Source organism: Panthera leo, chromosome B4, assembly GCF_018350215.1.
Source record: "Panthera leo isolate Ple1 chromosome B4, P.leo_Ple1_pat1.1, whole genome shotgun sequence".
In the NCBI taxonomy this organism is placed as follows: domain Eukaryota; kingdom Metazoa; phylum Chordata; class Mammalia; order Carnivora; family Felidae; genus Panthera; species Panthera leo.
This window is the reverse complement of record NC_056685.1, coordinates 21386807-21401984: the sequence shown is the minus strand read 5'-3', so window position 1 is coordinate 21401984 and position 15178 is coordinate 21386807. Positions and strand designations below refer to the sequence as shown.

General features: G+C 42.2%; 1 protein-coding gene across 2 annotated transcripts in view; it reads left to right on the top strand.

The window, feature by feature from the left end:
• Positions 1 to 15178, top strand: part of CB4H10orf67 (chromosome B4 C10orf67 homolog) — a 160536-nt gene that overhangs the window by 17881 nt on the left and 127477 nt on the right. For both annotated transcript variants that reach the window (XM_042945106.1, XM_042945107.1), the window contains exons 3-4: positions 5611 to 5754; positions 7451 to 7525. In XM_042945106.1, coding sequence (XP_042801040.1) covers positions 5611 to 5754; positions 7451 to 7525 — 219 coding nt within the window. The remainder of the gene's footprint in view (positions 1 to 5610; positions 5755 to 7450; positions 7526 to 15178) is intronic.

The window sequence follows — 15178 nt, the reverse complement described above, 5'->3', positions numbered from 1 at the left end:
ATAAGAGGCATTTTAAAAAATATCATGAATGACTGGATTTGAATGCTTTTCATGGATCCACTGAATCATATGGCTTTTCTCCTTTACGTGATGATGTGGTGAAAACTGATTTCTTTTTTTATTCCCGTAATCTTCTTTTTTTAATTTGTTTATTGTTTAATTTACATCCAAGTTAGTTAGCATATGGTGCAACAATGATTTCAGGAGTAGATTCCTTAATGCTCCTTACCCATTTAGACCATTCCCCCTCCCGCAACCCCTCCAGCAACCCTCTGTTTCTTCTCTGTATTTAAGAGTCTCTTATGTTTTCTCCCACTCCCTGTTTTTATATTATTTTAGCTTCCTTCCCCTATGTTCATCTGCTTTGTATCTTAAATTCCTCATATGAGTGAAGTCATATGATATTTGTCTTTCTCTAATTTCGCTTAACATAATACCCTCCAGTTCCCTCCACGTAATTGAAAATCGCAAGATTTCATTCTTTTTGATTACCGAGTAATATTCCAGTGTGTGTGTGTGTGTGTGTGTGTGTGTGTGTGTGTACATCTTCTTTATCCATTTACCTGTCAATGGACATTTGAGCTCTTTCCATACTTTGGCTATTGTCAATAGTGCTGCTATAAATATTGGGGTGCAGGTGCCCCTTCGAAACAGCACACCTGCATCCCTTGGATAAATACCTAGTAGTGCAATTGCTGGACCATAGAACAGTTCTATTTTTAGTTTTTTGAGGAACCTCCATACTGTTTTCCAGAGTGGCTGCCCCAGCTTGCATTGCCACCAACAATGCAAAAGAGAGCCTCTTTCTCCACATCCTCGCCAACATCTGTTGCTGCCTGAGTTGTTCATGTTGGCCATTCTGACAGGTGTCAGGTGGTATCTCACCGTGGTTTTGATTTGTATTTCACTGATGATGAGTGATGTTGAGGAAAACTGATTTTTGAATAGTAAACCCGGAATGAACCCAGCTGGACCATAATAATTCTTTCTGCTTTCTGCATCATTTGCTATCATTTTACCAATGATTGTTTTCATTCATGTTCCTAAGAGATTGTCCTGTAATTTTCTTTTCTTCTTACACTATTGTTCAATCTTGGCACCAGGGTCTTAGTACCTTTATAAAATGAGCTGTGAGATGTTCCTGACTCTTTTCTCTGGAATAATTGACATGAGGTTGGAATTACCTGTTTCTTTATTTGTTAGAAGTCACTTGTAAAACTGAATGTGCCTACTTTCATTGCTATTTTGATTTTGTTATGGATATATTAAGGTTTTCTTAAATCTTCTTGGGTCAGTTTTGACATGTTTTTCTACCAAAGTATTCAGAACGGCAAATTTTTAAATTACTGTCTTCTCTTATTATTCTTAAATCTTTATTGTATCTGTAGTTATATATTTTAAAAAACTATAATTTTGTCCGCACACTCGTTTTTCCCTAGATGAATCTTGGCAGTTTTATCTATTTCATTAAATTTTTCAGAGACTCAACTTGTAGATTTATTAATCCTCTCCATCATATCTTCATTTCTAGTACATAAATTTCTTATCTTTATTATTTAATTTTTGCTGCTGTTTTGGGTTCGCTCAGTTTTCCTTTGTCTAATTGCTCGAGTTGGATCTCAGTGTCAGTTAGGATGGCATATCACTCTATTTTTAGAAAATGCAACTATCGTGGCTCCCCTGCTTACACTCTGTCCCTCTGTCTCCCCAAAATAAATAAAACATTAAAATAATAAAAAAAACTTGAAGAGGCACCTGGGTGGCTCAGTCGGTTAGGCATCTGACTTCATCTTGGGTCATGATCTCATGGTCCTTCTGTGGGTTCGAGCCCTGCGTCAGGCTCTGTGCTCACCGCTCGGAGCCTGGAGCCTGCTTCAGATTCTGTGTCTCCCTCTCTCTCTGCCCCTCCCCTGCTTGCACTCTGTCTCTCTGTCTCCCCAAAATAAATAAGACATTAAAAAAAATTTTTTTAATGAAAAATAAAAAAAAAGAAACTGCAACTATCGTGCCTTAATCCCATAGGTCAGTCAGAGTTAGATAATCCATAGTTGGGGCAGTAGCTCTCTGTTGTTATCTATATACCAGACTTGTTTTATTTTTTCAAATCTCCATTATTAGTGCATGGTTTTGCTTTCGTATTTCTGGCCTCATAGTAGCAAGATGGCTGTTTCACTTCCAGTCTCCATTTGCTGTTCATGGAGGAAGGAGAAGAGGAGAGAAGTAAAGGGGGCGGCAACCATGTGAGGAAAGCAGAAAACCCCATAGAAAACCCCCGCTTGTTCATCGTTGGCCTTAACTGTATCCCTTGACCCCTTTAACTGGACGGGGTTCTAGAGAAGTGAACATTTTTATTTAATGTTTATTTATTTTTGAGATGCAGGGGAGGGGCAGAGAGAGAGGGAGACAGAATCCGAAGCAGGTTCCAGGTTCTGAGCTGTCAGCACAGAGCCTGACGTGGGGCCCGAACCCACTGACTATGAGATCATGACCTGAGCCGAAGTCGGACACTTAACCGACTGAGCCACCCAAGCGCCCCTAGAGAAGAGAGCATTTTAACTAGACATATTTCTGTTCCAAAAAGTCCTGGTCCTCTCAGAAAGGAAGAACCAGTGTAATGGATATTGGGTTATCAGCTACCAAAGCCTATAGATCATTGTTTTTGAGGCCTCCTCTTTTCTTTGATAAGCATTTACAGTCTTATATTTCCCATAAAGTACTTTTTTACTTTCATTCCACAAATTCTGAAATATAGTATTTTTATTGGTATTCATAATACTAATTATTTTTATTAGTTATTGCTATTAATATTTATCGGTATTAGATTGAAATACTCTAACATTTTCCAAGTATGCTTTTTAGTTATTCTGATGTTGTTGATTTTTAACTTCAGTCCTTTGTTGTCAGTAAAAACTCGTTGTGAGACAAATCATTTGGTGTTTGTTTGCAACTTGTGTTCGTGTGAGGTCGGTCTTTGTCATTGTGCCCTGGATATGGGAAATTAAAGATAAGCTGCACTTGTTAAGAGTTGAGAGCGTATATACATGTATGTGTATATGTGTATGTGTATATATATGTCTATGAACATATATGTATGTGAATATATATGTATGTGTATACGTGTATGTATATATGTATATGAATCTATATGTATGTGAATCTATATCTATATCTATCTATATTTTTACCATTCTCTTCAATACTAATATACCTATATCAACATTCTTTGATATAGTGTTTGCCTGATAAATCTTTCTCATTCTTACACTGACCTCATTTCTGTGTTGTGCCTTAGTATGTCTTTTACAAATTATATATAGCAGGTTTTAAAAATCCAACCTAAGGGCTCCTGGGTGGCTCAGTCAGTTAGTTAAGCGTCTGACTTTGGCTCAGGTCGTGATCCCACAGCTCGTGAGCTTGAGCCCCGCATCGGGCTCTGTGCAGACAGCTCAGAGCCTGGAGCCCGCTTCAAGTTCTGTGTCTCCCTCTCTCTCTGCCCCTCCCCACTCATACTCTGTCTCTCTCTCAAAAATGAATGAACATTAAAAAAAATCTCTTTAAACATTCCTATATATATTAAACTAATAAGAGGTAAAACTAGTCTTTTATATTTGCTTGGATATTTACTATTTCCAATGCTCTTCACTCTTTCCTGAAAGTCTAAGTTTCCAGCCTGTAATATTTCTTTTTAGCCTGAAGGAATTTCTTTAGCAATTCTTGTCTTGGGCAATGAATTCTCATAGTTTTCTTTATTTAAAATGTTACATTGATTATAGCATTTTTGACTGATATGTACTTTTTTACTTTTTGCTGTAACATTGTGCCTCTGACTTCCATGCTTTCTAATAAGAAAACATCAATCATTTCAAAAGTTATTCCCCTGTATATACTCGTTTTCCTTTCTGACTGCTTTCAAGATTTTCTTTTTGAGGCGCCTGGCTGGCTCTGTTGGTAAAGTATGCCACTCTTGATCTCAAGGTCATGATAGGGCATAGAGTTTACTTAAGAAAAAAAAAAAAGTGTTTTTTGTTTTTTTTTTTACCTTTAGAGAGAGAGAGAGGGACAGAGTGTACACATGAGGGGAGGGGAGAGGGGCAGAAGAAGAGAGGGAATGAGAGAGAGAGAGAGAGAGAGAGTCTTAAGCAGGCTCCATACTGATGTGGGACTCAATCCCATGACCCTGGGATATGACCTGAGCCAAAATCAAGATTTGGGCACTCAACCGATGACTAAGCCACCCAGGTGCCCCTAAAAAAAGATTTTCTTTTTACCTGTGGTTTTCAGCAGTTGAATTGTTATGTACCTAGGTGTGGTTCATATGTATTTATCCTGCATGAAGTTTGTTCAGCATCTCGAGTCTATCTTTCACTAAATTCGGGAGCTTTTTGGCCATTATATCTTCACAAAAACACATTGTATGTTTTGATGATGATCAGAAATGATTCTTAGCCACCATGCTAGTTATATATTTAAATGTTTGGCTAGTAAATTCACAACAAATATGAATTTTTTCCTATCTTTTCTGATTTAAAATCCATATCTTGGATGATACTTTTTGAGGTGTGATAAAGGGTTGTTGTTAATAACCCAGGTATTTTGTTCCATTTAGGAAGAAACCACCAGGAACCTTCTCTCCCTTACTCCATTAGCATATGTTAATTTAGCAAGTTAACTGGAGTTCTCCAATGTGCACCATATTTCAGAGGTATTCTTAAAAGGCAGGACAAGCCCCTGACCACATTCCAGACCATATGCTCATGTTGGGGAGGAGAAATTTTTATTGACCCTTCAATATTCATCTGGCTGGTCTAAGAATCAGATTGATGTTTGACAGATTAACAGGAGAAAATCAAACAATTTTGTGACACGTACACCCCCTGCATATATGGGAGAGACCCAGAAAAACTGAGTAACGCTGAAATGGCGGAAGCCGTCACCTTAAATACCACCTTCAACTAAACACAAAAGAAGATGTTGGGGGAGGTAGGGCACAGTTATGGGAGGTTACCAGGAAAAGCTCAATAAACAAGGGTATGGTAGTTATGCAGAGTTAAGTCAACATAAGACTTTCTAGGGGAGTCTGGGTGGCTCAGTCGGTTAAGCATCCCCCATGATCTTGGCTCGGGTCGTGATATCATGGTTCATGAGATCAAGTCCCACATTTTGGGCTATGTGCTGACAGCACAGAGCCTGCTTGGGATTCTCTCTCTCCCTCTCTCTCTACCCTTCCCCTGCTCACGTGTGCTCTCTCCCTCTCTCTCTCTCTCTCTCTCAAAAATAAATAAATAAACTTTAAAAAAAATGGTCTCTAAAGATTTTGCGTCATGCCCCTCTTGCTGGTACAGCTAAAGAGACACCCTTACAAGTGGTGATTTCCCTTATAAATGTAAATGTCTCTTATAAAAGGGAAGCGTATACTCAGTTTTCAGAGCTTCTCCTGTGTTTGCAGTTTCTTAAAAAGAATCAGCCTAAAATAATCAGTTTGCCAAAGAGGCTTGCTTACCTTGCGGTGGCAAAATTTGCTTCTCTGTGCCCGGAACCAGGCAATGTGCTAGAACCTTTACACAGAGCGCCCTTACTCTCTACAATAATGTAGGTTTTTTCCATTTTTAGGTCATTAGATCTCTTCAGGTGGATTTTGGGTTCCTCAGAGAATTGCTTCAGCTGAAGTTTGAGGACCGTCTTAAAGAGGAGTCTTTCAACCTGTTCACTGCTCTGCATGACAGGATCCTAACAATCGAAAAACACTATCAAGAGGTACAAACTCTCTCATTTCCTTTGTTTTATATGGCTTGATCGCCTGCTTAGGTAGATACCTACTGCAGGTTTGAATTTAGCAACTCATGAGGGCGATTTTATTTGCCTACGTTGTGTCTCATAGAGTAGATAATACAAATAGTAGCTTTACTTTGAGCCAGAAACTTTGTGAGTGCTCTGTACACAAATTAATTTAATTCTCACACTCACCTCATAAAGTAGGTGCAATTATTATTATCCTTCTTTCACAGATGAGGAAACTGAGGCCCAGAAAGTTTAATTCACTTGCTCAAGGCCACCGGTTAAAACAAAACATCAGGGTTTATGTTCCCAGCCAGCCAGTTTGATGCTTGAGATCTGACTCTTAAGCACAATTTTATATCCTTATTTGTGCTTATTATCTCTGTAGGAGCCAAAGGCTTGAAAATTCTGCTGTTTCAAGGAATTTTCTAAAATCTTTGGTCAGGTTAGCGTACGCATCTGTCATTAAGAACAGGTATGGGGGGGGCGCCTGAGTGGCTGGCTCAGTCAGTTGAGCATCCGACTCTTGATTTCGGCTTGGGTCGTGATCTCAGGGTTTTGGGATCGAGCCCCATGTTGGGCTCCACACATGGAGCCTGTTTGAGAGGTTCCGTCTCTCCTCCTTCCCCCCTGGCCTCCACCCCTGCTCTCTATCTCAAAAAAAAAAAAAAAAAAAAAAAAAAGAACATGTACTGTTACTTCTCAGCTATAAAACAAAAATCTCATCTCACCATTCTAAGAGCCACACTAAGCCTTTTAAATTTTTTTTTTTAATGTTTACTCATTTTTGAGAGACAGAGACAGAACACGAGTGGGGGACGGGCAGAGAGAGGGAAACACAGAGTCCAAAGCAGGTTCCAGGCCCTGAGCTGTCAGCACAGAGCCGGACGCGGGGCTGGAACCCATGAAGCACGAGATCATGACCCGAGCTGAAGTCGGACGCTCAACCGACTGAGCCAGCGAGGCGCCCAACACTAAGCCTTCTAAATGTGTTTCCTCCTTAAGTGCATGCTTAAATGAAACCTGATCACCCCTAATCTACAGATAAGGAAACCGAGATGCCAAGGTCAGGTAACCTGCTTCAGGTCAGACAGATTGAAAGTGGCACAATGATACTGAAATCCAATTCTGTCTGACTCTAAAACCTAATCGTTGTTTGCACTCCATGCTGGAATCAGAATTGACATCAAAATCAAGATTTGTGAGTTTTTTTTTAATGTACTATCTTTCATTGTTATCCAAAACAGTGGTCAAGTGATTTGATTAATCAGAAAATCACTCTGGTTGATGGATTAGTGGCTCTAGATTTCTTTTTATGCGCATATCCTATTCAAAAGGTATAAGGACCGGGACAAGATATGAATCATAAGTAGATTTTATTACTTTTAAAAGCAGTTCCAGGAAGACACTAAAAAGATATGTGAAGCGAAAGAACGTGTTCAGATGATCTGTATTTATTTTATCCATGTGAGCTCTCTATTGCCTTTGGTTAAGTGTAAGTAAAAATTGACCGCAGTGTAATAGCTTTAGTGTAGGAGAAATGGTTGCAAATTGAAGTGTTCACAAGATTTGTGATGATCTGAACGATGGTTTTATATGGAGTCCCTTAGTAGGTGTGAGAGCTATATTTGAAGCTACATTATGGTGCTCATTGTATTTATTTTTTGGTTTGCAGAATGAGGACATCATAAGAAAATGCTACAATCAGCAGTTGGCCGATGCCATAGCTGTTATCAAAGGAACGTACAAGGTGGGTTTTTAGTGCCGTCACGGACCGGGCAGGCGTCACGTCCTGGGATCGCACAGAGTGGGGCTCACTGTGGGGTCCCCGTCCGTGTTTTTGGCTTTGAAGAGCTGTTTGCTCAGTTTTCAGGTCACTGTTCACACGCACATTAAGTTGACCAAAATGCCACTTTATGGTGACAGATGTAACTTTGCAGACACTGGAAAATTCCATCCTGGTATGCGGGTAAGTGAGGGAATAATCCAAGGTTTGTTTGGTGAGCGTGCAGTTGGAGGGAAGGCTGGCTAGCCTCAGAGGGTTCACTGGGTCTGTGGTAAATCCCGATGAATCGTCTCTGACTCTCGGTCGAGTCACTTTTCTTTTGATGAGGACTCATCTATTCGCCAGGTATGGTGCTTCATTCTCCTCCATAGTGGGAAAACTCATCGTTTTCCGTGCTTACCCTGCAGGCTTAGGAAGGACCTTGTGCTTCTTTTAGATTTTATAACTGGAACCTTGTCTTTCCTGTCAATAAACCTCCGGAAGAAATATTTTTATTGTGGCAAACTGTGCGTTGATTACATGCATTTTTTCCTTGACACTTGCCACATTTGTACTTAATTATAACTGCTTGTTCCGTGTTCTGGTCCACACCAGACTGCAAGCCTTAGGAGGGCAGGGATGCTGTGTCTTACTCACTGCTCTGCCTGCCTCTTAGCAGGCCCGATGCGTGGTTAGCGATCAGCTAATATCTGCTAAACAGGTGGACGGCTGCCCACATTCGTGGCAGACACTGGTGACTCAGGAGTGATTCTCGCTCTTCCTTTTTTTATTAGCGGAAGCACTTCTCACTTCTCTTCACAGTACGGGCCCAAATGATGGGCCCTTTCTTTGCCTGCGCCCTTTCCAGATACGGTGGGAACACGGGCAAGGTCAGGTCCCTGACCAACGTGAGCTGAAGCTAAGTGGGCTCCGAGGTTATTCTTGGGCGCGTAAAGCCACCTGTGGGAAGAAATACCCTTCGTTTTCTTTGCTTGACACGTTGCCTCCTTCTGATGCTCGGGATTGCCGCGGCCAACCGAAAACGAAGGACTGAGACACTTTGGATGGGCGACGTACAGGTGGCAGAGTGAAAAGATGGAAAGCACTGGGCTCCTGGATGACATCACTGAACTACTAAATAGCCCCGGACTCGCTCTGCCCCTTGGCCCTTCCATTTCCAGACACAGTTACCCCTCTTGCTGTTCAAGCCACTGTTGGCTGCCTGTTCCGTAACCTACAGCTGGACCTACTGCTCTGTCAGCCGCCTCTCTGACTCTGCACCAGTCGTTTGCTAAAGTGGCTGGGACGGTGTCCCACTCACGTGCAGTGTTACCTCTCCCCTCTTCAACGGAGAGGAGGAACCTGACTCCCCCTCCTTGAACCTGGGCTGGCCTCAGTGCCTTGCTTGTCTGTAGCCAAGGTGAGGGCAGTGACGCCAGCTCGGAGACCAGGTCCAGAGAAGCCTTGAGGCTCCATCCTTCTACCCTTGGAATGTTTTCTCCGGCTTCACCCTCTCCGAATCCAGCTGCCGAGCCGCGAGAGGCCCAGGTTTTCAGAGGACCCACGTGTGGACACTAGGTCCACAGGCTCACCTAGGCTCAACTCCCCAGTCACGTGGCCCCCAGCCACTTCGTCCTTCCGTCTGAGGTCCCGGGCAGTATGGAGCAGAGACAAGCCATCTCTGTGCCTGTCTTAACCCCCTGACTCACAGAGCCCGGGAGCACGAGGAACAGTTGTGGTTTCGAGCCGCTAAGTTTGGGAAGATGTATTCTGCAGCAGTAAATAGAGGGGACGGCTTCCTTGCACTCCCATCAGTGAGCAGTTTCTGAATTACATTTGTTGGGTGACAGAGTTCTGCCAGCATAATGTAGCATCATGGGTAAGAGTTAGCGTAATGTGTGTTTCAGAACAAGGACCCTGCAGTCAGGCTACTTGGGTTAGAATCCTGGCTCTGTCTCTTAATCGTTCGGCAACCCGAGGCAAAATACCGAACCCCTCTGCCTCCGTTTCCTCATGTGTCCATTGGGGATCATAGTAGTACCTGCCTCCTACGCTTGTTACGAACATGAAGCGAATTGATCCTTGTGAGGCCCTTACAACTGTACCCGAGTCGGTTAAGTGTCCGACTCTCGGTTTTGAGCCAGGCCACGATCTCACGGTTCGTGGGTTCAAGCCCGACAACAGGCTTTGCGCTGGCCGCACGGAGCCTGCTTAGGATTCTCCCTCTGCCTCTCTCTCTGCCCCTTCCCTGCTCACACCGTCTCTCTCTCTCTCTCTCAAAATAAATAAATAAACCTTTAAAAACACATAAATAAATAAACACTTTCACATATTCATGACAGTCCTTGGTACTGGTAAATTTTTTCCGCTCTTTTATCATCTTAGCATTCAGGCTTGTATCTTTCTGTCCACTGACTGTGGACTTCAGATACGATAAAGCGCCCTTAGGATATCTATAATGATTATCAATATATATTATGTTGGACAATATGAAATTGCCACTTTTGGAGCCCGAAATGTCAAATATCGGCAATTTCATATAGTTCACCATAATAAAATACTTACTTTAACAAATAAAGGCAGCAACAAACTGCGTAAAATATTAGGCTATATAATAACTTAATATTTTATTTTTTTTAATGTTCATTTATTTTAGAGAGAGAGCACGCGAGCGATAGCCGGGGAGGGGCAGAGAGAGAGGGAGACACAGAATCCAAAGCAGGCTCCAGGCTCCAGGCTCCAAGCTGACGGCAGAGAGCCCGATGTGGGGCTGAAACCCACGAACCGCACGATCATGACCTGAGCCGAAGTCAGATGCGTAACTGACTGAGCCACTCAGGTGCCCCTAGGCTATGATAACTTAAAGTCAAATAAATTCATCTTCGATTTACATGTTGAGTGAATGCTGTGTGCTGAGATATGCTGGACACTGACATTTCAGAGATGGAAGAGGGGCAAATGGAGGAAGATTATACACTAAACCATAATATACTTTGTTCAGTGCAGAGAAAAACACGTAACAGGAGTTATGTAAATTCCACAAAGGGAACAATTATTTCTGCCTTTGTGCTTTGGGAAGGCTTCACAGAGGAGGTGATATTTGTGGTAGGTTTTAAAGTAAGCTCTCAGTTTGTAGACAAGAAATGCAAAGGGATTCCAAGTAGACAGCATGGTGTATATTAGTCAGAATGTTTACAGTGGCAAGTTATACACATAGCTAATTACACCGGCATTAGTTAAAAGAATTTATTGGTTCATGTAACTGAACAGTGTAATGATAGTAATGACTTCAGGAAAAGCTGGATCTAGGTGCTCAAATAATGTTATCGAGCAACTGTCCATCCCCTGCTTCTGCCTTCTTCTCTGAAGGTTTAATTTCCAGGCAGATCTTCTTCCCCCCAGAGCAACCTTAGAGCATCTCTTTCTAAATAGTTCCTACAAGAGTCTCAAGGCTGACCCTGACCAATCTGGCCTAGTGATTCTCCCCCGCCCCCACCGCAAGCCAAGCCAGAGTGACCTACGCATCTCAGGAGAAGATATTGAGGACAGGGTTTACCCAAATGGAAAAGAGAAGTTTTGCTGCCTCAAGGAGGATTACTGGAGAGGCAAAACTGGTTAGGCAAACTGGCTTCCCACGTCCCATAGCATGTGAAAAGGCAAGTAGGACCTGGTCGGTCACTGACCGTTTCATTGCCCTACGTGGTAGCTAGGAGCCATATGTGGGTATTAAAAATGAAGTTGAAATCAAATTAAAAATTCAGTTCCTGGGTTGCACCAGCCAGAGGTTACCCAGCAACATTCTGTGAAACTAAGTAACAGGAGAACTCATGAAAGTTTGCACAGGTATATTTCAGTTATTTATTTTATTTTTCTATGTGTGTTAACAATAGTAAAAGAACAGTGCCCTACTGAGTGCTTTCTTTGTGCCAGGCACCATGCAAAGGTGTTTAGATACATTGTTTTATTCGGTCTTCACATGAGCAAGTAGCAAGAACTGGGGCCCCAGATCAGATCCTCACTTCCTAACGTGGTAATAATAGGAACCATGTCCCAGGCTCGTATTCTAACCTAGTGCTCTTGCTAATTAGAAGGCAAATTAGGCTGCTACCAAAGTGCCTATGCTCTCGGGCTCATCCAAAACGTGGTGCCCAGAGATGAAGTCCAAGTATCTTTTGCTGGTTCAACTGCATGATATGAGCATTTGAAGTGGGCAGTAGGATCCTCCTTGGCTAACCGGGGAAACGGAGGCATGGCTACATTAAGCAACTTACCCAGAGCCACAGAGCTGGTCAGCAGTGGAGCTGGGACCCCAATTCCCATCTATGTCTCTAACGTGGTTCTACAGAAAATGGGAAATGCTTGGATTTTCTGAGCAGGAGAAGGAGAAACCCTTCGGGTTGGTTACTCCTGTAACGGTGTTAATAGCACATTGGAGAAACGGAGACTCAGGTAGATATACCATCTAGGAAGACAGAAACCGCGAGGAGTTTCCCCAGTGCCCGGCACTGTGCTTGGCTTTTAATAAATGTTTCTTGGAGAGAGACGGAAGGAAGAATGAGAAAGAGGGAAGGATGGAAGAGGGGCACTATCTGTGGTTTAAGGCAGAATGTTGGATAGTGGAGGGAGGGACAAAAGGAACCAAGTTCTGCTCTAGATTAAAAGCATTAAAGAGACGTCTCACTAAATGCAATCTGTGGGGCTCGTTAGAATCCTGATTTGAACTGTTGAAAAATTTGGAGAAATTTTAATATGGACTGACTGTTAAATGACATTAAGAAACCCTTCGTCAATTTTGTTAGTGTGATGGTGGCATTATGATTCTGTAGGAAAAAAAAAAAAAAAAAAAGAAGGAGGAGGCGCCTGGGTGGCTCAGTCGGGTAAGCGTCTGACTTCAGCTCAGGTCATGATCTCACAGCTTGTGAGTTTAAGCTCTACATCGGGCTCTCTGCTGACAGCTCAGAGCCTGGAGCCTGCTTCAGATGCTGTGTCTCCTTCTCTCTCTGCCGCGTCCCTGCCCGCACTCTGCCTCTCTCAAAAATAATAAACAAATAAATAAAACATTAAAAAATTTTCTTAAAAAGAAGAAGGAAAGAAACCTTTAATTATTAGAGATGAACTGGAAGTGTTCAGGGCTCAATGGCAAGATGTGTAAGATTCTCATAAAAATATGTAAGCACAAAACGGGTAGATAAGTGGGTAACAGACTATTATAATTTTCTCTACTTTGGCATATGTTTCATCATAAAAAAGTAGACATATTTGAAAAATGCAGGCTACTGCTTTGGTCCTCTTTCATAAAACCCTCCGATGGCTTTTTTAAAATTATTATTATTTTTTTTAATGTTTATTTTGAGAGAGAGAGAGCTTGTGCAGATGGGGGAGGGGCAGAGAGAGAGGGAGAGAGACAATCTCAAGCAGGCTCCACACTGTCAGCACAGAGCCCAAGTGGGGCTCGAACTCACAAACGGTGAGATCACGACTCTCCGATTTCAAGAGTCCCATGCTTAACAGACTGAGCCGCCCGGCCCCCACCCCGCCCACAGTGCCTTTTAGAGTTCAAGGTGGAGTCCAAGCCCCCGTGCTTGGTCTATGCCTTCCAGGCCTTGGGTGACCCTGCCCCGTTGGCTCTCCAGGTTCATTCTGCTGTAGCTTTCGTACCCTCAACCCTGCCAAGTACGTTCCTGCCTCGGGGCTAACGCCTGGAACCATCTGTCGCTCCTGTTCATCTTGTAGCTCAAATGGTGCCTCCTCAGGCTCCCTGTGACCACCACCACCCAGGCGAGATCTTCTATGCCAGACTCTCCCTACTGCATCATCCCATTCTGTGGCCTTCAGAGCAGTTCCCCTGGTGACAACTGTCTTCTTCATGTTTGTTTACTTATGAGAGTTCTGCTTCACCCCGCCAGACTTTATGCTTTGGGAGGGCAGCTGTCTCGGCTCCATACCTAGAGGCATGTAGCAGGTGCTGGACAAACATACGTTGAAAGAATAAATACATGAACAGATAAATGGGGAAGGGCTGAGCATGAATCTTTCCACAGAGACCATAAAGGAAAATAAAAGTAGGCATAAAATGAAAAACTCTGCACAACAAAAGCAAGGAAAAGCAGTTGGAAGACAAACGAAGAACTGGGAGAGTAGGTGCAAGTAACCTATGCAAATAACATATTAACATTCCTAACGTATTGAGGCCTCCTACCAATCATACAGATAATGCCGAATAGCCCAGTAGAAAACGAAGCAAAATATGTTCAAAAGCTGTTAAAATAAAGATATCCAAATGGCCAACAGACTTATAAAAAATGCTCAGCCTTATTAAAAATCAAACAAATGCAAATGAAGCAAAAAATACTGCTTTCGTCTATCAGATTGGCAGAAATGTGAAAGATTGAGGGGCACCTGGGTGGCTGAGTCGGTTGAGCGTCTAGCTCCTGATTGTGGCTCAGGTCATTATCACATAGTCGTGAGATGGAGCCCCGTGTCAGCCTCTACGCTGACCGTGGAGCCTGCTTGAGATTCTCTCTCCCCTCCCCCCCCAAAACAAAACAAAACAAAAACTGTAAAAAAATAAAAGATTGATATGATCTGCTGTTGGCAACACGTGGGTGAATGGACAAGCACATATACTGTAGAAGCATATATTGGTACCACCCGTTTGGAAGAAATTTAGCAAATTCTAATAAAAATTCAAATGTACGTTTATTTTGATCAAGCTATCCCACTTCTAGGGGAATCTATTCCACCAGTTGAAATAGAGACAAATACGTATACAATGACTAGCTGCATTATAATTTACTTTTTAATAGAAAATATTGGAATAATACTACTTAATGATACCAATGATAGAAAAATACCCAGCCATTTAAATTAAGGTAAATTCATATGTACCTACTATGAAGCCATGTCCAAGATATATTTTAATTGAAACAAAAAAAGAGGCAGAACACAATATTGTAGCATGTGCAGAATGTCTGGAGAATGAGGGAGAAAAAGAAAACACTTTTTAAATTGAAGTCTCTGTATTTTTATAACAGTCATGCTTCCTTTTTTATAACATGTATTACTTTGTAGTAAAAAGAAGTATCATTCCAGTTGCAATACATTTCTTTCCCCCCCTTCTCTTCTTTCTTTCTTTCCCTTGACATTGACTTTTGCAACAAATAACAACAAATAAGGCAGTTGTCTTTCCAAATGTCCCATGTTCGGTATTTGTTAGTTTGCTTCTTAAAGGGATGTGTCACTTGTTCCTCTGTTTTCCATATTTCCTATAGAATTTAGCTCTAAAATCTTGATTAGATTCATGTTCAAGTTTTGTGCCTTTTGACAAGAAGAACTTATAGGCAGAGCTTTTAAAAAGTAAGCTTTTAGGGGCGCCTGGGTGGCTCAGTCGGTTAAGCATCCGACTTCAGCTCAGGTCACGATCTCGCGGTCCGTGAGTTCGAGCCCCACGTCGGGCTCTGGGCTGATGGCTCAGAGCCTGGACCCTGCTTCCAGTTCTGTGTCTCCCTCTCTCTCTGCCCCTCCCCCGTTCATGCTCTGTCTCTCTCTGTCTCAAAAATAAACGTTAAAAAAAAAATTAAAAAACAAAAAAAAATAAGTAAAAAAAAATTTTTAAAAAAAGCAAGCTTTTAATTGAAG